The sequence below is a fragment of the Neoarius graeffei genome, chromosome 28 (genome assembly GCF_027579695.1).
Source record: "Neoarius graeffei isolate fNeoGra1 chromosome 28, fNeoGra1.pri, whole genome shotgun sequence".
Lineage (NCBI taxonomy): Eukaryota > Metazoa > Chordata > Actinopteri > Siluriformes > Ariidae > Neoarius > Neoarius graeffei.
Window position 1 is genome coordinate 7,898,850 of NC_083596.1, and position 24,767 is coordinate 7,923,616.

Consider the following 24,767-nt stretch of genomic DNA (forward strand, 5'->3'; position numbering starts at 1 on the left):
TCAGAAATCTCCTTTGTTCGTGCCATGATACACTTCCACAAACATGTGTTGTGAAGATCAGACTTTGATAGATCCCTGTTCTTTAAATAAAACAGGGTGCCCACTCACACCTGATTGTCATCCCATTGATTGAAAACACCTGACTCTAATTTCACCTTCAAATTAACTGCTATTCCTAGAGGTTCACATACTTTTGCCACTCACAGATATGTAATATTGGATCATTTTCCTCAATAAATAAATGACCAAGTATAATATTTTTTCTCTCATTTGTTTAACTGGGTTCTCTTTATTAACCCCGCCGACAGTAGTCGGAGGGGTTATTATTTTCACCTGCGTCAGTCTGTGTGTGTGTGTGTATCTGTCTGTCTGTCTGTCTGTGTGTCTGCAAGATATCTCAAGAACCAATGGATCGATTTGGACCAAATTTTGTACATGTGTTGCCAATCACCCAGGAAAGAAACCATTAAATTTTGGAGGTCAAAGGTCAAAGGTCAAGGTCATGGCAGAACTTCGAAATTTTCGCCCAATGTATTTTAATAGGGAAAAGGCGGGGTTTGCACTCGTTAGAGTGTCCCTGTCTAGTCTACTTTTAGGACTTGTGTGAAAATCTGATGATGTTTTAGGTCATATTTATGCAGAAATATAGAACATTCTAAAGGGTTCACAAACTTTCAAGCACCATTGTACATCAACAACAATGGTAGGTCAGTAGAACATTCAAGAAACGTTTTCCCAAAATTTCTACCTGCCAAAAAACTGTCAGAATTTGCTGCTAAATAAATTGTACAAGTTGTGTTTGTACAGCGGTTTTAACAAACACACATCGCCACAAAGCAGATTTACAACAAAACTAGTCTCTAGAAGAAGCCTTTATTTGACACATGTTCACGCAAGCAGAGTGAAATTCCTCCTCTGCATTTAATCCATCTGAAGCAGTGAACACACACACACACACACACACACACACACACACACACACACACACACACACACACACAAGTGAGCAATGAGCACACACACATACCCAGAGCAGTGGGGAGCTACAGCGCCTAGGGAGCAGTTGGGGGTTCGGTGCTTTGCTCAAGGGCACTTCAGCCGTGATACAGAGGGAGAGGGAAAGCCAAAGGCAAGCGCTGCAAGCATAAACAGTGAAACAGTAAAAGGAAAAATCTTGACTGGAACCAGATTCACGAGGAAACCTGTCCTCTTTGAACATCTCTATAATATTCATGTTGTCGTCTGACTGGGAATCCACTGCAGTGTGGGACGTGAATCAGAAATCCCAAAGTGTTATCTGGGCCGCTGTGATTCACCATAACTCTAACGTCAAATTGAACATCTCCATGACTAATATAAACCCATGCTATAAAACAACCTACAGAGAAAATGGCAGACAAAGTGCAGCTGGTACTCACCATCAATGACTAATGTACTATATGTATCATGTGTATAAGCAGTGATATGGCTCATATTAAAGCTAATGTGACAGTTCACTCTCGCATTTATGTCCTACTCATCGACTCTGCATCAGCGAGTTTCAGCATGGCAGTAAATGCAATAAAAGCAAAAAGGCACTATATGGCATAAGCACAAAACTCTAACATTGATTTTCTAATTCCAATTTAGTGCAAATGATTTGTTGCAATCCGGCCCACTGCTCAGTCATTACAGCTACACCATATTGAACAACCCCGGAGAAGCCTCCAGCAGAAAGCCAGGATTAAAATGGACTGAACTGAAGGATGGAAAATAAAAGGGCTGATTTTGGGTCAAGAATGCTGCAAGTGCTCGGTGATGCGTCTAGTTTCTAAATATATTCAAGAAACTTTGTACTTCCATTAAAAATGGATCAGGAATCATCCTGTTTGAAGTTTGTACTCCAGCAGTGACAGCCTGGACGCTGAAATTTTAGTCTTTAAGGGTTCTTAGGTTGTCTTCCTAGTGGAACCCTTGAAACAATGTGTTTCCCAAGGAGTAGGAATCCCTTGGAGATGCCAATGAACCAATAAAGAACCCAGAAGGAACCTTTCCTTCCTAAGGGCTCAGGTTTGAGGCAGCCACCTTTCACAAGTGGTGGATTTCTAACCATATTTCATTTGTGAAAACTGAACTGAAGCACTGACAGCGTGTACTCTATGAAAACTGAAGAACCATTAAAGGTTCTTCATTAGTTCTTCCAAGAAAACCATCCATTATCTGTCACCACTTATCCTGTGTAGGGTCGCGGGCAAGCTGGAGCCTATCCCAGCTGATGAAGGGCGAGAGGCGGGGTACACCCTGGACAAGTCACCAGATCATCGCAGAGCCGACACAGAGACAAACAACCATTCACACTCACGTTCACACCTACGGTCAATTTAGAGCCACCAATTAGCCTAACTTGCATGACTGACTGTGGGGGAAACCAGTGGACCCGGAGGAAATCCACACAGACACGGGGAGAACATGCAAACTCCAGACAGAAAGGCCCTCGTCGGCCACTGGGCACGAACCCAGAACCTTCTTGTTGTGAGGCGACAGTACTAACCACTATGCCGTCCCTCTTCCAAGAAAACCCTTAAAAACTGTTTCCCAGTTCAGAGAGTCTATTGGAAGCTGAGAAGCCTTAACTATCCAACAAACCCTTAAAGGAAATATCTCACAAATAAACAAAGTGAGGGGCGGCACGGTGGTGTAGTGGTTAGCGCTGTCGCCTCACAGCAAGAAGGTCCGGGTTCGTGCCCAGTGGCCGACGAGGGCCTTTCTGTCTGGAGTTTGCATGTGAATGGTTGTCTGTGTCTATGTGTCAGCCCTGTGATGACCTGGCGACTTGTCCAGGGTGTACCCCGCCTTTCGCCCGTAGTCAGCTGGGATAGGCTCCAGCTTGCCTGCGACCCTGTAGAACAGGATAAAGCGGCTAGAGAGGATGAGATGAGATGAGATGTTGCTTTTGAAGCAGCCACTTTTTCATAAGTACTGCAAGATGCCTCCAAGATCTAAATCTATATCGGAAGAGTTTTGCATTTCCATCAAAGATAGTTCTGCAAAACTGAAAAAGCACGACTCAAGAGTGACATCCTAGACCCTTGGACAGCTGAAGAACCCTTCGTCTCTGTAGGGGAACCCTTGAACAAAACGTTTCCCCATCAGAGTGTTCCTTGGAGGCGAAGAACCCTTAATTGTCCAACACACCCCAAGATCTGTCCTTTACGGCTACCGCTTTTTTTTTTGAAAACTTTTATCCAGTTTTCTTTACTTTTCTAACAGATTCAGAGAGACATCTTTAGCTCAGAGCAGAGGTTAGAGCCTTATGGTTCAGAGCTCAAATTTCTTTGGGAAATAATTGTCAGAAGTTGTTTCATACGTTCATACACACTTGAGCTCAGTTTGCCAGAAGCTTTTGCTTGTTGTATCCTCATGGAACCTCTCATCAACCCTTTCTTTAAAAATTTTTTAAAAATTCCAGAGCAGCTCGTTTGATATGACGAAAAGAACCAAGTTGAACCACAAAACCGGGAGCATCTCAATTAACCTTTGTTCAGGATCCAATTCAGAAAGAAACTAGCTTTCTTTTCCATCTGTTCTTGAGGTCGTGTTGCCTCGACACAGAAGCAAAGCTCCGTCTGCCACTCACAATTAGCCTTCTTGTTCTGATGACTGTTCAGAGATCTGCCTCTTAATTTGAGATAATACGAAGCAACAAGGCGCAAGCCACAGTCATGCCAATGGAGGTTTGTTTGTTTTTTTTAAACTATACGACTGTCTTGGAACTGTCCTCAAAAGATCAGTTGATGAACGTCAAACAGCATTAGTTGCACAGAGAAACCAAGGTCAAAGGTTTAGCCTGGCTCTGCTACGAGCAGCTAACGCTAACGCAAAGCCACACTGTTGCTTCTCCTATAAAATGCGCTGGCTACATAACACGGACACTGATCAGGTGTTTTTACAGCAGATACCATTTATAAGGTCACTTGCTATTTTTGGATGAACGAAAGAATGAGTCACGTACAAAGGTCTAGCATGGTAATTAGATCATTTTATATAATATTTGTCCTCTGATTAGGGCAGCCCATGCTCTACAGCTTTCCCGAGTCACTGACCCGTGTGATTAAAGCGTGAACTGTGAATAACATGGAGACTTTGTTATGTCTAATGACCAGGAAATCAGCACAATCTCGCAGACCATATGCCCTCCTCTTCACCTTCAAGGCAGCCCACCATCTTGCACCTTCCTCCATCAGCCTGCTTGCGTAATTTGACATTTACGGCTTGATTCATTTCCATTCAACTGTACTTTCTCCAGTGCAGCAATTCAACCTAGCACGCTAAGAAACTCGAACATCCAACACCATCCCAAAAACGTCCCCCGTCACCACACAACCCAAGATCTCAATCCATCTTAAATTGTATCTCTTAGCGCAAAAACAAAAAAAGCCTGGAAAGGTGTTTGAATTCCCATGATGCATCCCAAGCTATTATTACACGAGGCACAGTGATATCCACTAGCAAGCCGTGGCAAAAAAGGACAGCTGCAGTGCTCCCCTCTAGGGAGGTGAACGCAGAAGTAAAGGACAGAACCAGCATAAATAAACATTACAGTTTGAGTCAGCCACCAGTGACGCACTGACCCTAGAACAGCCTCGCATTTTGCCTGCTGGATTTACAACCACTGACCTCAAACCAGGCATCCTGCCTGCGACGCTAGCTGTGAAATTTATGGCCACTTATGAAGATTAGCGATGCAGCAGGCTTTATGGATCAAGCTTCTACTTCTCTAATCATGGAGTGCAGCGAATGTGGAGGATGGTGAAATTCTGAAACCTAATGAAAGGCAAGGCATTTACATGAGTGGGGGGGAGGGGGGATTTGATCGTTCACGGCCTGATTAGATGTTGAGCTCAAGCCCACTTGAAATGTTTTATGATAATGGTGGTTTGAGAAGATATAATGGTCAGAGCTTTTTCCTCGAGCAGCTCCGTTTCTCCATGAAAGTCAGTAGGCTGGTGGTGATGGCGTTAAGAGCTCATGCTTTCAGATAAATCAAAACAGAACATTCGGACTTCAATTTGTAAAAGAAGAACCGAACGCTCTTGCTTGAAATGGAGGTATAAAAACATTTTAGATATAAGCAGTTGGAAGCCAAATACATAACCCTACGAGAATGACAGGTGTAGACTCCCCAGTGCAGCGTTTGGTCAAATTAATCCTCGATTTTCTTGCTTGTGCAGGCTACAAATGTCCACCATCTTTTACACAAAAACACGATTGGTTAGAATTGTTTAGTAATTCATTATTTTAAGAAGTCCTCAGGACAGATTAATACCCCAGTCCCACAACACCGATAACTATACCCAGGCCCGCCGACAGGGGGGGACAAACGGTTATGTTGTCCCGGGCCCAGGAATGGGGAGGGCCCAGAACTGGGCTCTCATGAAGTTGCGATTAAATTATTTTATTTCATTTCAAAATGTCTTGATTTGGGGGAGAAATGTGCTATATTTGCATTCAATAAATTATTTCTAGATCTTTTGCCTTTATTGTCTTTGAAAAAGGCGTCAAGAAGCCCCTACCACCCCAATGCAAAAATGGTTTGGTCTGACTCTTTGATTAAGGGGAAAAAACGACATCGTTCGATCATAGCGCTTCGACAATTTGCCATTTCAACGTGCCATTTGCCAACATGCACAAGTCAGGAGCACAGAAAAGAAAAGAAAAGAGAAAAAGAGAGGAAGAAACCAAGAGACTCAGGGGCTCACTGCATAAATATTTTAAAAAAGATTCAGATGATGCAGCAGGTACTAGCAAAGGCAGTGGGGCGGCTGAGCCAGGTAAGACACAGCCAACTTTTTCCAGCCCCGTAAAGTAACCCCAACCAAGGCATGCGCGGCACGCAATTCATGTTACAAACGAGGGGAGAGCAAGTCACACTGAACACCATATCAAACGCACAGGGCATTGAATCATTTCATAACCACAACAGCTTAATAACATTGTGTTTCATATATCTGATTGAAGCTAAGAATATTCACATTAGCCTGCAATCATATCCCGCCGTTTCTCGAGCGGTGTGTTCTTCTTTGCTTTTCACACTGGACAGTACGCACGCACAGTATACTACGTTCGCCCCCAGCCCTGCCCGAAATCCCCCGTCCATCGCTGCTCCTTCAAGAGCACCCCAATCGCGTGATTATAGTAGACTATCCACGAGTTTAGGAATACCTTTTTGAATACCTTTTTGAATACCTGTCATTTAAGGGTTGGAGTGAGTAGAGACTGGGATAAGAGAGGTGTGTGTGTGTGTGTGGGCCGGGGGGGCGGGGGGGGGGGGGGGGGGGGGTTGTTAGGGGGGGCCCATTCAGAGCATTTTGTCCCGGGCCCAGCCAAAGCTGTCAGCGGCCCTGACTATACCCATGACTATACCCATCAGCGCTGTAGTCGAGTCACTAAACCTCGAGTCCAGTCTTGAGTCCCCAGTGTTCAAGTCATTAAAAAAAATTTCAAGTCGAGTCCACTGTGGATCCGAGTCGAGTCCGAGAACAAGACTCCACCTGCACCATTTCATGGTGGCTGTTTCTGCACCATTGACATTAGGTTTGTTCCTGAACATGCCGTATGAACAGGTGAATGCGCTTCTCTTTGCCAGGGAGTGTGAAGTATTCTGTCAGAGATGGTTGGGAGACGGATGTAAGTGCAGAAGGTGTGTTTATTAATACAAGCAAAGGCAGGTAAACAATCCAGAATGGCAGGCAAAATCGTAAAACGGTGAAACAGGCAACAGGTCGAGCGAGGCACAAACAGGCTATTGGAGACTCGGCAGAATCAAAGACGAGAAACAGGAAATAAGGCTCGGTAATGTGTCAGCAATGCAACTCAATACTTCGCAAAGTGCATTTTCAGTTTTTATAAAGGCGTGCTGATTGCACCTTAATCAGATGGCCCAATGTAAGATTAGCAGCGCTAAACTGGCTCTGTCTTTAAATAAAGTTTTTTATTATTATTATTATTATTATTATTATTAATCCTGTGCAGGTGCTTGTCGTTTACAGTGCGCACGCACACGAGAGTCCGCTTGGTGCACGCGCTATCCGGCGCACGCCCAAGAGTCTACTCGATGCACGCGCCAAAACGCACAGGTGTGACACTCTTGCACAAAATTAGTATAAAAATTAATGTAGATATAAATATCTTATGCCAAATTATTATGGCATGTTGCAAAAAATAAAGAAATGATCCGAGTCCTCGTCTCCAATTTACGAGTCTGAATGCAGTTAATGTACGAGTCTGAGTCCAAGTCATCAGTGCTCAAGTCCAAGTCGAGTCACGAGTCGGACTCGAGTACTACAAGCCTGATGCCTATACCTGAATTTAGTTCCAGTCTGGAGCAGTCACACCACAACTATAATACCGGTTGTTGGTTTTCGCGTGAAAATGTAGCCGTTGTATGTGGTTTGTGTGCACACCCAGTGCACTCAGCAGCACACAATGGCTGACAGTGACAGCAAGGAAGAGCTGCTTTTGATGCTCATTTTGCACGGAAGGCAAAGCCTTAAGAAGAAAAGGAGAATCCGGGTGCATGAAATCCTGCAGCACATAGATGACTGCTAATCTCAGACTCCTGGCACTCAACAGACCCACTTGGACAGTCAGTGGCATACCGGTAACGCACACGGTTATACACTGCACCTACATAAAACACATGCCTGTGTGTTTTGCTTTGAGAGTGTTTATAAATGCACCTTTAAAGCCCCGTCTACATCATCATACATTTGTCCAAAACATTATCATACAAATGTATGATGATGTTCAAGTTTGTATGATCATATTGTGGATTTCTGTCCACACGATCATACATTTTGTATGTCACATGACAGGCAGTGTAGATCACATGACCTGAATTAACAATCTGATTGGTGGATGACCCAAAATGTTGTAAGATCTTGTGAACATTTGTTGGAAAGTAGAAACACGATTCTAAAAATTTGAACATCATCATACAACGTCATACAAGTATGACGTTGCTCAAGTTTGTTGGGAAAACCGTCCACACGATTATATATTTGTCCATGAACATCATCATACATTTGTATGACGATGTCCATGGACAAATGTATGATCGTGTAGACGGGGCTTTACACAAACAGGTAGCCTAAACTGGGGCTGAAAGATTTTATCCCGTTTACGGTGGGCGTTCCCACTGCGACTGAGAAACCAGTCGAAACCGAAAGAGTGAACGCGATCATCATGCCGTTACCATGTGAATATTCTTTTGTGAATGCGTAAATGGGCACTCAGCGCTCTGACTCAAGTGAATAAGGTGACAAGTTTTGTGTGTCATCTAATTTCAGTAATTTAAATAGTATAATATTTTTTGGGGGGCGGCGCGGTGGTGTAGTGGTTAGCGCTGTCGCCTCACAGCAAGAAGGTCCGGGTTCGAGCCCCGGGGTCGGCGAGGGCCTTTCTGTGCGGAGTTTGCATGTTCTCCCCGTGTCCGCGTGGGTTTCCTCCGGGTGCTCCGGTTTCCCCCACAGTCCAAAGACATGCAGGTTAGGTTAACTGGTGACTCTAAATTGAGCGTAGGTGTGAGTGTGAATGGTTGTCTGTGTCTATGTGTCAGCCCTGTGATGACCTAGCGACTTGTCCAGGGTGTACCCCGCCTTTCGCCAGTAAGTCAGCTGGGATAGGCTCCAGCTTGCCTGCAACCCTGTAGAACAGGGTAAAGCGGCTAGAGATAATGAGATGAGATGAGATGAGATATGATATTAATGACTTTGATGGGCTTCACTGTAGATGAAGCCTACAAAGTTGGAAAAAGTGGTGACACGATGAAAACCCGACAGACCCATTAGTACTGCAGATGTGTAACTGTTTCAGCACGTTTATTCGCCAAACTCTTAAAGCGACTAAGAGAGCCAACAGAATAAAACAGACCTGAAATAAAGTCTGATGATACAGAGTCTTGTTTTTGTGAGCATCTGTCCTGTTTAGTATTCCTTGTACTAAGCGACTGTTCATTCCATCAGAATTACACGCCATCCACCGGTCACCCAACTGCAAATTAAAAACCAAATATGAAAAATTCATTGGAACTGAAATGAATCCTGAAAGGCATAACATTTGTTGTGAAGATAATCCCTGAATGAAGTAACGAGGTAATCCGTCATGAAACACATTCCACCAAAATTAACTACCCAAAGTAATTTTTCAGTTTTTCATTTCATTTAAACAAAGAAAATCAGTCTTTTGCAGAAAGACGACACACTCGCCACAGACTTGAACAGACTTCAGACATATTCAACTTTCGAAACTAACTTTCTCCTGGAAAAAAAGTTGATTGTTCACTCCGTTCTCATTGCCAGAAAAACACAAGCAGCAAGAGCCCTAATTAATCCTCAGAAGCCTTGTAAGAAACCCGAGCTTGTGTACTCCAGGGATTGATCAGTAACAGCTGTGCTATAATTAGAACTTGAATTGCAAATAGTTTGCACATCAAGGTGTTTGGGATTCGATGTGGACCTGGTGGTATCGATACCCAATTACTGTGCTCTGTGGGGCCCCTGAATTGATGAAGAACTGCCGAAATTCGCCATCATTTATCACGGTAGCAGGAAGAAAACGAAAACCGCGCACTGTGGTGCGAGTCAGAAGTTAACTGAAGACTAATAGGATTCAAGCACTCTCGATGTGGGAACTTATTTCTGATGCAAAGTGACCAAAAAAAAAAGGTTGATGGAGCAGAACCTGACATGCATATTTGCCCAAAACTCACACACTGATCACTGTTTGGACAGGAGGCTGATGAGTTTGCACAGGAACTAGATGATCGGAATGCAGCTCATTTTAATGGAAAGACTGGACCATCAATAGTGACAGTTTTATAAGGCTACATCTAAAATCCGGGGCGGCACGGTGGTGTAGTGGTTAGCGCTGTCGCCTCACAGCAAGAAGGTCCTGGGTTCGAGCCCCGGGGCCGGCGAGGGCCTTTCTGTGTGGAGTTTGCATGTTCTCCCCGTGTCCGCGTGGGTTTCCTCCGGGTGCTCCGGTTTCCCCCACAGTCCAAAGACATGCAGGTTAGGCTAACTGGTGACTCTAAATTGACCGTAGGTGTGAATGTGAGTGTGAATGGTTGTCTGTGTCTATGTGTCAGCCCTGTGATGACCTGGCGACTTGTCCAGGGTGTACCCCGCCTTTCGCCCGTAGTCAGCTGGGATAGGCTCCAGCTTGCCTGCGACCCTATAGAACAGGATAAAGCGGCTAGAGATAATGAGATGAGACGTCTCAAATCACATACAGTACGATCATACTGAATAGTATGAAAAAAATGTTTTATGGCTACATCTCAAAATGCATACTACCAATTTAAGAAAGTGTGCTAAAATAATATTCCACTCAATGACTGGTTTTTGGGGTGGTCTCAAATCCCATACTAAATAGTACAGGTAGTCGTCGACTTACGACTGCGTTTGGTTACGACTGACCGGTCGTAAACCGATCTGGTCGTAAGTCGGCCTATGTTAAATGAACGCAAGTATATTGTGATGTGTAATGATATTGTAATCATCTTAAAGTCTTATTTTATCAACATTTTCTTATTTCATTACCTTGGCTCATTATTTGGTTTAAGTCAAACCCTGCGTACTACACTGCGTACAGTACAATTCGTTTAATATGTGCAAAACAAAAAATACAAAATAGAGGTGTGAAAAATAGAAAACATTTTAGTTTGAAACATACCAAAATACAAATGTAAAACATAGCAAAATACAAAATTTAGTGGCATCACTGGTGCTTGGCTGTGGGTCGTCTATGTCATCATCAGCTGTTGCAGCGCTCGGGCTGGCGGAAGGATTTGCTCGTTTCATAAACCAGGAGCTGGGGCGGAAACTGTATGACGGAGTGCGCGAGGGAGCGCAAGAGAGACTGCACATGTGCCTGGAGCTGGGGTGGAAACTGTTGTACGCGGCGAGAGGCGCTGCCGGGAGCTGGGGCGGAAACTGTCGTACGCTCAGCTAGCTCAGCTGGGAAACACTTGCCAGTCATAACCAGACGGTCGTAAAGTCGATCGGTCGTAAGTCGCATAGGTCGTAAGTCGACAATCAGGGCTTTGAACCGGTTCAAGGAACGAAAACGAAAACCGGGAACTTTTTCTATTTCACATGGAACAGAAACGAAACCAGAAACTTTATTATTTTTTTATGTTCCGGAACAGAAACGCTTATTAAAAATAATGGTAACCGGTTAATACCGGTTTTTATTTCGTTCCTCAAAGTTTCCGTAGCCTACAAATAAAAAAAGCCATTCTTCTCCTGCGCAAGTTTCTATGACCCGCTGGGGTTCACTTCCTGTGTGACGTTCGCTGACTGAATGGAGAGAGCGGGAAGGTGGACTACTATCACGTCTCCATTACTGAGTGTCTGAGCAAAGAAGAGCCTGAACGATGCAACCTCCCTATTGGCTGTTTGTAAAAATGTATCAGTTGTTGCCCTTCCCACGGGAATCATCGCGGGCTCGAGAGACGAGACCTGACGAGTTAGTTCGTTGGTAGCAGAACAAAATGTCTGGACACAAATCGGGTTTTCAGAAAAGGAAAGAAAATAAACGGAGGGTTGAAAATACAAAAAAGGAGGCAGAAAATGCAAAACGAGTTTTAAGGTAGGACAAATGGTTAGTTTTCTGAGGCAGCCCGTCGTGGCTGCAGGCTTTCAGTTGTGTCATTGAATGGTTAGTTTTCTGAGGCAGCCCGCCGTGGCTGCCTGCAGGCTTATTTATTATAGCCCATTTAGTTAAAATAGTTGATATAAAATGTTTATAGTTATAGTTATGTGATGGTTGTCCTGATTTAGACTGGTGTGTTTTTTTTTTTGGGGGGGGGGGTGTTGCGCGATGTTGCACCCGGGTCCAGATTAGGGCAGAACCGGCCCTGGCTACATTTCAGGTGTAGTTTGTTTTATGTATGTATGTACTTGCATAGATGTGTACTTGGTCTTCCAATATGGCGCCTAACAAAATCTCGCGGCGCGGTGACGTCATGCGGTAGCCCTCTATAGGGCCTGACTAGCCTTTGGTAACACACTAAACGAATTCTCTTTCATTTTTGGCACTTTTTCTGTTTGTGTAGATGGGAAGACATACTGAGAATCCAAATCGCCAACATTTGAAATAATAATTGTTTTGAATTATTTCTTGTCTTATTTAATGAAGGTTGTAATAGAATTAGCCTACATTTGGCTTAAGCTGGATGAGACAGAGATAATTTTATAGCCATTTGTTAAACAGCTGACAGGGAACGTAATTAACCGTTCCGGGAACGAAATTTTTTTGTTCTAACCGGTTCGGGAACGTCTATTTAATGATGGAACCCAAAACCGGAAACGTTAAAATTCCGTTTCTGTTCGGAATGAACCAATAGGAAAAAAATTCTGGTTCAAAGCCCTGTCGACAACTACCTGTACAGCAAAAATAATAATGTCTTCATCTCAAATCCCATACTAAATAGTATGGCAAAATAATAACTGCTTTTACCTGTTTATCTAAACTGCCATACTACCACACTAAGGCAAAAAAAAATAAAAAATTTTTTTTTTGGTCTTCATTTCAAATCCCATACTACCACACTAAATAGTATGGAAAATGATAACTGCTTTTAAGGCTTTGTCTCAAATCCCATACTACCACACTAAATAGTATGGCAAATTAATAACTGTTTTTATCTGTTTATCTAGACTGCCATATTACCACACTAAATAGTATGCCAAAATAATTGTTTTGTTTTTTTGTCTTCGTATCAAATCCCATACTACCATCCTAAATAGTATGGCAAAGACAAAACTTCACAGCTATTAAACTGACAGTAAATAGTATGCTAAAATAATATTCCAATAATAGTGGCTGTTTTTATGGATATGTCTCAAATCCCATACTACCATACTAAATACAGTAGCATGGAAAATGATATTCCATTAATAGTGACCACTTTCATGGCTACGTCTCTTTACACACTACCAAACTTCACAGTATGCCAAAATACTAGTCTATTAATAGTGGCTTCTTATGGTTACATCCCAGTTATATGATATAACTGGTGTACACCACTAGTAATTGACCCCATCGTAACATCCTACTGTAGAGTCATAGTGAATATTATATATGACAATACATCTCCAACTGTGTCTCCATCCCACTTCATAGGCCGAATCCCATTTCACCCCTTGGACCAACCCCTTGGCCCTTCCCCTCCATTTTGCGCGTTCACGTGAAGGGGTAGGGGTATCCCAATCCCAGTTAACGCGGAGGGGTAGGGGAAGGGGTAGGGCTTCTGTACCCCTCCAAACGGAGATTTTCCTGGAGCTGACTCCGAACGAAGGGGTTTGAGTGATTTCCCACAATGCCATGCGGATTTCAGCGAGATTTCATGCGGATTTCAGAAAGATGGCGGTTCCCGCGGCGAAAGATTGTCATAAATGTATTTTCTCCATTATTTACGTGTTTTAAGTTGTTATCCAGAGGAAACACGCCGCTTATTCGCTTTCGAGCTGAGAATGAGCAGCGATTTCTGAAATCCAAGCTGCTGCTAAAAAGCTTTGGGAGTGAGTATTGTTTTCGGTTGCTTGACTGCGTACGTTTTGTTCTGTTATTCTCGCTTTTATTGTTTACATGAGTGTTCTGACACCTCATTCTGTCGGATGTGGTGCACGAAGCGCCAAAGATATCCCATTCAGTGGTGTTAGTTAACAAATCACACCCTGCCAGCAGAGATCTCTGGCTCTGACTGTAGCGGCTGGTCGCAGCCAATGACGCATTTGGTCGCGTTTTGGTAACGTAAACGCTGACGGAGGTACGCGATGACGTAGCGATCGTTGAAGGGCTATCCCAATACGTAAGGGTTGAATTTCAAGCCCTATCCCTTGTAGCTCAGTTTCAAAGGGAAGGGCCAAGGGGAAGGGGGAGGGGAAGGGGGAGGGGAAGGGGTAGAAATTAGAATTGGGATTGGGCCCTACACTACCATACTAAATAGTACGGTATATCAAAATAGCATGCCATGGTTATATCCCAAATGATGAAGTGTGCTCGGTAAAACATCAAAATAATACACCATAACTGGTAACTAACACTGATAGCGGAGAACAGCATGCATACATGTCAACCTTTGGTCAATCAGACCTGTATAACCAACCTCCAAAATCCGTATTTCCCTTATAAAATCTGTATAAGATGCAAATTAAAATAATTTACCTAAAATTTGAATGATAATTAACAATGATATATCCCAGTTACTTTTTATTCAATATTAATAACAATAAACCTTCAGAATGAACACAAAGCTCCAATGTTTGACAAAAACACAAAGTGTTATCAGCGTAGTTACGAAGGAAATACTTCGTTGTTTGGAGACAGGTTTCACCGAGCGGCTATTATGCGCGAGACTTCATATTAGCCACAAAGCCAGGAAAATCTGTTCGTAAAATTACGTTATAATGACCAAATACAATGAAAAGTATTTTTCCAGTCTCACCTGTGAAAGGTAATCCCATGTGATCTCGTTCGGACGGTAAACCTGTTGGTACAGTTAAACGCAGCACGTGAATGAGGCATCTTTATTCTCGGCTACTGTCTAGACGCTATACCAGAGACGGTTGAAGAATCTCCACTTTGCCACATCCAATATGGCGGCGAGGATGACGTATGATTCTACGCAGAAGGCGGCGTCTATGTTTATATGTCTATGACTTCACGGTTGGCGGGATTCTCGCAATGCGGTGTGCGCATGATCAAAAGTGGAACGAAGTCTCGCTACCACAAGATAACGCGCGATTTCATAAGACTCTTTACTGGCTGTCTGTGGTGTACAGTACGTTTGTAAATGTTATGCGCTCTTTTATCATCGTGGGAATTGATTATAGCTCTAAATAAATATTGAATTTTTTTAAAGAATCCGTATAACTTTATTTATACGCCCGTATACGTTTATTGAATCAAATCCGTATAAAATACGGACATTCTGTATAGGTTGACATGTACAGCATGAGTATGTGACTCCATGGCCACGTAGCGACTTGCATCCTACCATCCTAAATAGTGTGCCGTCATTTAAAATACTACTTGAAGGAATATATTCTGGAGAAACAGCACAACGTTCATTGCTCCAGTACAGTCCTGGAGGCTTGTAGAATCAAAGCCAAGGTGCACTGCACATGTTCTTGGTGGCTCGTGGTGGCCTTTATGTTAGTTTTTCTATTAATTCATCCCTCGTCTGTGAATGTGCCAGCACCAAAGATCATCCATGCCCCATATGGCTGAGCACTACCTGCAATAATTTATCCGCTGAACTCCTAGCTCATGAATCTGCACATCTGTTTCCAGTTGTGATCTGGCAAGTCAGCGTGAAGGGAAATGTCTGCACCCTTGAAACCTGTGTCAAAACGCCTTAATAGTGATCTGACCTTTACTCTGCAGCCTCTCCGCAAGCTCTGGCTCACATATATATACACTTCATATCCTACAGCTGTCTCTTTACAGCATGCAGTTCTCCTTCACGCGTGAAAGGAAGCAGTAGGAGATCTCACAGACCCTGGCTTGCTTGCAATAATGGATTTTATATTATATATTCCATAAAATGCAACACGCAATTATTTATTAAATGATTAGCAAGGTTTCGTTAATTACTAAGCCATCCATCAATGTCAGACACACAGCTAAATATAATGCGCTTGTGGTGAGTCCCCACTTCAGAAGGTTGTCTCCTGTTTTGCCAACCTTGGCTCTCGCATGATTTAACGTGACCCAGTCTTTCCTGCAGAGGGAAGATCCATTGGGAAGATCCTCACTGGGTTTGGGGACAGCCTCGTTATGGTGGGAACGGTCATTCGCCATCCATTCCCTGAGTCTGTGCTCTGATGACCTCATGTTCTCTAAAGCAGTTACTGTTGCAAAGCTCTTCCATGATCAGAGTCTTCTTGCTACTCCAGTTCCTCGAGCTACAGCCACAATCTCTCTCTCTCTAGGGTGGTAAAAGGATAGTTCCTCAAATGTGAAGTCCTCGATGGCTATCTTGGTGTAGTTTAGATGAACAAGGCGGTCCAGTGTACAGATGCTAAGTTGGTTGAGGAGGTCACCTTTATTCTGTTGCTACAGCTGAACCTGACTGTCGTATGAAACAAGGACTATGGTTGGTTTCTGTGCTGCATGCTGGCCAATGGGAGCGCGCTATCAGTTCTGAGCAGTAGATCACATCCCGCTTCGGAAATAAGGGACTGTACCGGAGAAACACGCATGTAGGATGCAGATTTATTGTGTGGGTCCCCACTCGTCCACTGGCATTTATTTTAATCTGCTAGTGCAACTAACGTTGCTCGTTTTCGTTTCATCATAATTTTCTTTAAGAGGAATTTTGAAGCCTGTCATTGCAAAAAGTTACCCATCGAATTCTAGATAACACCGAGCACTCGCGTATAAACCAAAGTGACAAGTTAGGGATAAATCACTTGTCTGCATGCTGTCATGGGAAAATAATCAATGACGTGGTGGTGATTTTGTTACCACCCTGACAAAGATATTTGCCTATAAACAGCATATCTTGAAATGAAATGAATATTCCTGCCAATGTTTACAATGTTTTATAAATGAAAAATGTCAGATAGTACTTTTTATCCATTGAGAGCTACATTCAATGTTGTGGAACATCCATGAAAGAAGTCAAGTTCCTGTTGTACATTACACCAGCTATAAACATCGTTCCCTCACTAGCATCTGTTCTCTGTGGAATCAATTTTGTGCCAAAATGTTCATACAATACTTTTGAAATATCAAACAAAAACGACAAATCAAAATACAAAAAAAAAAGTCAATTTTTTTAGACTGGCAAACAAATTATTCGTGTAATCGTGCAAAATATCAGTCTATTACTCTTCAGAAACCTTTTATTTTTGTTCCGCGTCTTTCTCAGTTTTGTTTGACGTATTTTATTTTGGTTGCGATTCCAGCTTTCTCGTTTGCGCTCCCTGACTTTTTGCTTGCAGTTTTGGCACAAACTTCACGTGTGGGTGGGCTGTCCAGGAATGCATTCCCATTGGCTAACTTGTGTTTGACTGACAGCTATGCTCAGCCATTCCCCCGGAAGCTGTTGCGACCATTTCCTACTCGGATTTTGGCGGACTGTTTGACGAGTGACCGATCCATTGACGGTAAACAAGGATCGAGTGGACTTCAGTGGGGACTATGATATAGAATTTACACTTGAATTAATTCAATATCATAGTCGCCACTGAAGTCCACTCGATCCTTGTTTACCGTCAGTGGATCGGTCACTCGTCAAACAGTCCTCCAGAATCCGAGTAGGGATTGGCTGAGCGTAGCTGTCAGTCAAACACAAGTTACCCAATGGGAATGCATTCCTGGACAGCCCACCCACACGTGAAGTTTGTGCCAAAACTGCAAGCAAAAAGTCAGGGAGCGCAAACGAGAAAGCTGGAATTGCAACCAAAATAAATTACGTCAAGCAAAACTGAGAAAGACGCGGAACAAAAATGAAAGGTTTCTGAAGAGTAATAGACTGATATTTTGCACGATTACACGAATAATTTGTTGGCCAGTCTAAAAAAATTGACTTTTTTTTTGTATTTTGATTTGTCGTTTTTGTTTGATATTTCAAAAGTATTGTATGAACATTTTGGCACAAAATTGATTCCATAGTTCTCATCCTTTCATCATGTTACAAAGAAAAAGTCCTGAAGACCCCCAAAGAGATGGTGAAAACTCCCCGACTTCCTGACCGTTACAAAGCACCGACACTGGAGACTCCTTCCATAAAGGGTCAATCCTTGACTTGCAAACGACGTCAAAGCAAAATAGAAACCCGGATGTCGGCCATATTAGTGGATATACAAATGCAGGATCAAGCGACATTCCATACAAAATGTAGTCACACGTGTGCAACTCTCTTTGTTTTTCCACGGCTTTAAGCGTTCTTTTAGCTATGCCATATCTTTGTGCTGTATATGGTTGTGGTCACAACAGTACTCGTGACCGTGGCACGTTCCGATTTTTTAGAATTCCGTCCGTGATTTGCAAAGAGGGCAAGGAAACTGAGGCTTAGTACGGAGAGGAGACGAGCACGGCTGAACAACATCGGCAGGGCTGATCTAACAGAGGCTCAAACCAAAACTGCTCGTGTTTGCAGTGATCATTTTATCTCAGGTGAGATTCAAAAACTCTCTCAATAATATCATGGAAGAATTTTGCTATAAAATGAGCGTTCTCTCTTGTCGTGGTTCACTCGGTCGTTGTTATAATTTTAACACGTGTATTATCATTTCGCTTCTAGCAATTTCGCCAGCAAAATTATACGATAGAAACAATCCAGACTGGGCACCCACTCAGAAAATGGGCTACGTTTCATCCAAGGTCGGACTTGATTCTTCGGCAGTCAAACCAGATAGAACGCGATATCTGGGGACTCGATAGTCAGTAGAAGAGTCTCATTTTCAGAAAAGTCTGACTTTTTTTAAATAATATGGGTCAAAACCACACACATCTATCTTCTCTTTGTATCAAATCTTCGCTCAATCGTTCAAATCGTGGTAATACTGAGGAAATTCAGCATTGTTTACAGACACGCTTTCAGAGACTGCCATCCTAGTTGCTTTGTATATCCACCGTCATGGTGGACGCTCATGACATAGCGCCTTTTGATCACGTGGTTGCAAGTCATCCAGATTTGCAACCACGTTTTCATACAGAAAACACCACCACATCAACACTTTTGCTTTGTTATACAACGACTACACATTTCTCAAAATCTGTTTATTGTTAGCCTTGGATTAAGAGCGGTTGCTATACAAATGATAACTTCAGAACGAGAGCGTTAATATTAAACCCGGATTTGACCCGCAGTTGTCCGTGCTACAGTACAGTACTGGGGTACGATTTCTACAGGGTGTCCTCAAAAAACAATTTTTTTTAATTTACTCACATTTTGACTCCTCATAACTCATTGGATTTTTCATTTCTTTTCAGATCAAATTAACCCTAATAATGGCAGAAGTACGACTAAGTTCTGAAAAAAGAAAATTTATCATAAAGTGCTACTGGAAGCACGAAAACATCATGGAAGTGCAAAGACAATTTAGAAGACATTTTCACAAAGATCCGCCAACGCGACGTACCATTGCTCGCATCCGAGCTAAGTTTGAATCAGATGGAACTGTGCATGACGTCCATAAGGAGCGTTCAGGAAGACCACGGCCATCAACCAGCCCCGCAAAGGAAAATCAAACACTGGAAACCCTCAACCGATCCCCACAGAAATCTGTACGACAAATGGCTCATGAGACAGGAATTCCAAAATCAAGTGTCCATTGCATTTTGAAGCGAGTTCTTTGGAAATGTTACATTCCAACATTAATCTTCACTCTAAATGAAGACGTACCAGCAAGTGGCCTAGTGGTTAGCACGTCCGCCTCTCGATCAGGAGACCGCGAGTTCTACTCAAGGTCGGGTCATACCAAAGACCATTAAAAAAAATGGTGCCTACTGCCATCTGGCAAGGCACGCTGCAATACAGATGTGAGTGGGGAGTCAAATTCTTGCGGTTACCAGAGGACTAGCCCCCCACTATAACCCGAGCTATGTGATATAGGCAAGAGGCCGAGGGCTATGAAACGGAGATTGGCTCTGCCAAATGCGCCATGAATGGTGCGGGAAGGATGATGGTTAGTCATCCGGCAAGCCGGTGACTTGAAGTGCCAGGCCTGCCGGTCGAGCATGGCCATCCCAAGCAGATCTGATGGTAGACCAGCGTCACGTTCGAGGACTGTCTTTAGGGTTGTACGAGGCCGGCCAACTTTACGCCTCGCCTGAGGTTCCCATAGGAGGACCTGAACTGCGGGTTGATCATGGCGGAGTACGTGGCCACACAATGCCAGACGGCGCTTGGCAATTAATGATGATAGGCACGGTAAGGAGCCATACAACCGATCGTTTGTCCAATGTTTGTTCCAACTGATGTCAAAAACTTTGCGAAGCATACATGTATAGGTGCCATCCAGAGACTTCTCTTGTGCTTTCGTAAGAGACCATGACCCAGATCCATACAGAAGGATAGATTTGACCGAGGACTTAAAGACCCTGGTTTTTGTTTCAGGAAGGACTTTGACTAAATGAAGACGATCCTGAGTGAGTAAATTTTTTTGGGACACCCTGTATTTATAAAAAATGAAACAAGACTGTGATCATGGCATAAAGAATGGTAATTGGACAAATTCTTCCAGAGGGGAAAAAAGCAGCACTGGATAGAAATGTAAGAAACGCGTAATGAGAGGTGTAACTGTAGCGGAACAGTGCACCTCTTGTGGCATAAGTGATAAAATGCATAACAGGCAGAGACAGGCTTTCTTCTGAATGAAATGCCTCCTGCAAATTGGATTGCTGGGGATTCAGGTAAGCAATCGCCAGAAACCAATTTGCAGTGCCACGGGACATGTTGTCCTCCCCGATGAAAAATGCAACAAAGAGGAAGGACAACATGCACACGCGCACACACACACACACACACACACACACACACTGCTACACAGATCCCGGTTTTCTGCCACATTTGCAGATGATCAAAAGATGATCTCTCAAAAGGAGAGAGACTCTCCGAGCAGATATGACATCAGAGATATGACCACAAATCCCAAACAATCATCAAGTAATGACTATGTCTTCAACACCATGAAAGTAAATACTGGCAAACCTGTAGTATTAAACCACACACACTACCACTGTACAGCCAAATTAGGACGTTTTAAACCATACAGCGTAGTCAACGAGCTCTCTATTGCTCGCCAAACCACAAATTACCAATTCGTCCAACACAGGGACCAGTTCAGAGACGAGTGAATATGGGTTTTGCGTAATACGGTGCATGCATCACTTTTTAAAAGAAAGTAAAGCTCTCCCCCCCCCCCCGAAGCGTTTGCTGCTTCCATCATAATAACGAGAGTTTCTAATCATCATGACTCAAGTTCTCATCATAATAACCGAATATTTCAATTTGTTTCATAATTATAACTTTCTCTCATAATAATAAGATCCTAATCTCATAATGAGATAATTGTCAAATAATTGATCTAAATTCTTTTTAAGTATCTAATAACCTAATATCCTTATTTTTTCATAATTATGACTTTCTCTCTCATCCTCTTCTCATAATTATGACTTACTATAACTGTCTCAATCATGACTCACAGTAATGAGAGCCTATCTCAGTTATTTCTTAGTATCTCATATTATGACTCATAACCTACGGTAAGATCTCTATTTCTTCATAATTAGGATTTTCTATCTCATAATATTCTCTCATCTCATGATTATGACTTACTATCTCATAATTATAACTTCTTATAATGACATTCTCAGTGAGATAATTCTCATGACTCAATAGTGAGCTCCTCTCTCATCATTATGACTGACTTTCTCAATTACTTTTTGGTATCTCATAATTATGACTCAAGTTCTCATAATAACCTAATCTCTCAATTTTTTCAGAATTATGATTTTCTATCTCATAATTTCCTCTTGTCTCATAATTATGACTTACTATCTCATAGTTATGACAACATCTCAATGAGATACTGTCGTATAGTTATTTCTCAATTATTTCTTAGTATCTCATAATTATGACTTACTATCTCATAATAACCTATCTATTTTTTCATAACTATGATTTTCTCATCCTCTCATTTCATAATTATGACTTACTATCTCATAACTTCTTGTAATGATTTAACATCTCAGTGAGATAACTGTCTCATAATTATGACTCAATAGTGAGCTCCTACCTCCCAATTATTACTGACTCTCTCATAATTATGACTCAAGTTCTCATAATATTAACCTAATCTCAATTGTTCCATAATTATGATTTTCTATCTCATAATATCCTCTCATCTCATAATTATGACTTACTATCTCATAATGACTTAAGATCTCAATGAGATACTGTCTTAATTATTTCTCAATTTCTTACTATTTCTTCATAATTATGACTTGCTATCTCATAAGTATAAATTCTTGTAATGACAACATCTCAATGAGATAACGGTCATAATTATGACTAAATAATGAGATCTTATTATTACTATCTCGTAATTATGACTTCAGTGCTCATAATAACCTAATATCTCCATTTCTTCATATTATGATTTTCTATCTCATAATTATAACTTCTCATAGCGACGTTCTCAGTGAGATAATCGTCTCAATTATTTCTCAATTATTTCTTAGTACCTCATAATTATGACAAGTTCTTATAATAATAACAACCTAATCTCAATTTCTTCATACTATCTCATAACTAAAACTTCTTGTAATGACTTAACATCTCCATGAGATAACTGTCTCATAACTAGGAGTCATTATAACGAGCTCCTCTCTCATAATAATAACCTAATATCTCAATTTATTCATACTCTCTCGTAATTATAACTTCTGCTAATGACAACATCTCAATTATTTCTTTGCATCGCGTAATTATTACTTAAGCTCTCATAATAACCTACTATCTCACGTTTTCATGATTATGACTTTCGATCTCAATAAGGTCCTTGAGCTCATCTCATAATTATGTCTTATGTCCTCATACGTAACAATGAGATATTAAGTCAGAATTCTGAGAAAAAGCTCTCATTATGATGACAAGTCTTAATCATGAGATGCATTATTATTATTATTATTATTATTATGTACTGCATGACTTTTTCCACCCAAGTGGCAGAAACAGGCTTCCATGAGTATGGCTAAAGATAAAGTAAGAACAGTTCCCATCCCTAATACCTAGTATGTGGTTTGGGACGAGCTTTAATAATCACAGTTCCTCTAGGGCCCTAAAACCTTTTAATCCTTCCACTGTCCGAATGGAAGAAACAATTCATTCTCCAACCGCTCAGGGAAATGGTTTATCCTTCTCAAAATGGCGCAACAGAGCGCCTCTAGTGGCAGAAGAGAGGAAATGCTAATAAATGGGATTTCCCCCCCCCCTTTAAATTTAAATAAATAAATAAATAAATAAAAAATTTCTCTGACTCGAATACTTGATGAAAATATCTAATGCATATCTAAATCATGCATTTTTTTCTTCTTTTAATAAAGCCTTCTAAAGACAATTTACCATTATTAAAAAAAATTATACATTGAGGGTTTTTTTTTTTTCATTTTTAAATTCTGGAGCTTGGTCGGAAAGCTTCAGCATGATGACATGAATTTAATTCAGCCATAAATCCATGAGACAGCACCCCAAAACACTTCAAGAGAATGCACATTAAAAAAAAAGAAAAGAAATTCCTAAAATTAAACACTCATGAATAAAATAAAATAAAATTGGGTTTCGTCTCGCGCTCCTGTTAAAGCAAACGAGCTCTGCAACAAAACTGAAAAAAAAAAACAGCCACCAGCAAACAACCTCCACGCAAAAACACGGCGACACCGTGAAGGACCCGCGCGTAACGGATGGCGCACCGCACAGCGCGTGAGGATGGCGCACCGCACAGCGCGTAACGGATGGAGCGGAGTTGATGGAGTGCACGTGCAGCAGGATGGAACCGTGCGCTCGGATGGATTCGGTCCCGGCTTGTGCGTCATCACAGCAAAGTTGAATTGAACACAAACTGCGGGAATAAAACGCAACATTCTTTCCTCCTCAATCGCAATGCATCAACTGAAAACTCATCATCATCAGCAGCATCATCACAAATGCCCTGAACATCTCCTGCACCATGCACTGGGGACGAAAAGCAACTTTGGGAGCATAAACACAGCAGCGCGTGCAAAAACCCACTCAAACCCGCGTCACGCGCTTTAAAACGCGGCTGTGCGTGAAATCAAGGAAAGAGAAGAGAGGCGCGCGCGTGCTGAACTCTCACTCTTTCACACTCTCTCTCTCTCTCTCTGTCTCTCACTCACCCTGCGTCCTGGAGACGAGGCACAGCAGAGCCATCCACACCGCCCCGGTCAGAGCGCTGCTCCTCACGCGCTCGTATCCACCGGCGCGCGCCATGGTGTGCGCAGAAACCGCAAAGCAAGAGAGCAAGAGCGCGCGCGCCTCTCCCCCGGTGACACGCCGAAATCACGCCGCCAACTTCAATTCATCAGTTCCGGGCCGGAAAAAGGAGGCAAAAAAATATTTGTTTCAAGAAAGCCACAGTGCAAGTCCAAGAGAAAAGAGAGAGGGATGGAGAGAAGGATGGCTCGCGCTCTCCAACAGGAATCCGGTTAAACGCGTCGGTTCTCCATCTCGCACATCCAGACTCCGGAGAGAGAGAGAGAGAGAGAGAGAGAGAGAGGGGAAAAGCGCGCGCGCAGTGCTTCACTTGTTACGGGCAGCTGTGGCCGCGCCGTTGGTCCGGTGCGCGCGCGCAGCTCGTTATTATGCGAACGCGCTGATCTGAGGAGAGCGGCGACAAAATCCCGGACACGGACTCATTTTCTCTCTCTCTCTCTCTCTCTCACTCACTCACTCACTCACTCACTCACTCACAGGAGTGGATTCTGTGCTTGCGCAATCCGTTCAGTGTTCTAAATCCCCTGCATGAGATTCCACTCCAAAGAAATGAATTCAAATCGATCGATTCAAATAAAACGAATTAAAGAAAATCGAATCAAATTCAAAACCATTTACACAACAGAATTTCCAAAACTAGAGATGGATGGAATCCTGTTTCCACCACGTTAAAAAAAAACAAACAAAAACTGAGTCACATCATACTGTATGTCATAAAAATGTGAACTTACATACAATTTACATAATTATAGTT

At 42.4% G+C, this 24,767-nt stretch overlaps 1 protein-coding gene across 1 annotated transcript in view; it reads right to left on the minus strand.

Moving 5' to 3' along the window:
* Positions 1-24,410, minus strand: part of dcc (DCC netrin 1 receptor) — a 638,603-nt gene extending 614,193 nt beyond the window's left edge. Inside the window, exon 1 of the mRNA XM_060912655.1 lies at positions 23,917-24,410. Coding sequence (XP_060768638.1) covers positions 23,917-24,010 — 94 coding nt within the window. The 5' untranslated portion in view covers positions 24,011-24,410. The remainder of the gene's footprint in view (positions 1-23,916) is intronic.
* Between the last annotated feature and the right edge of the window lie 357 nt (positions 24,411-24,767).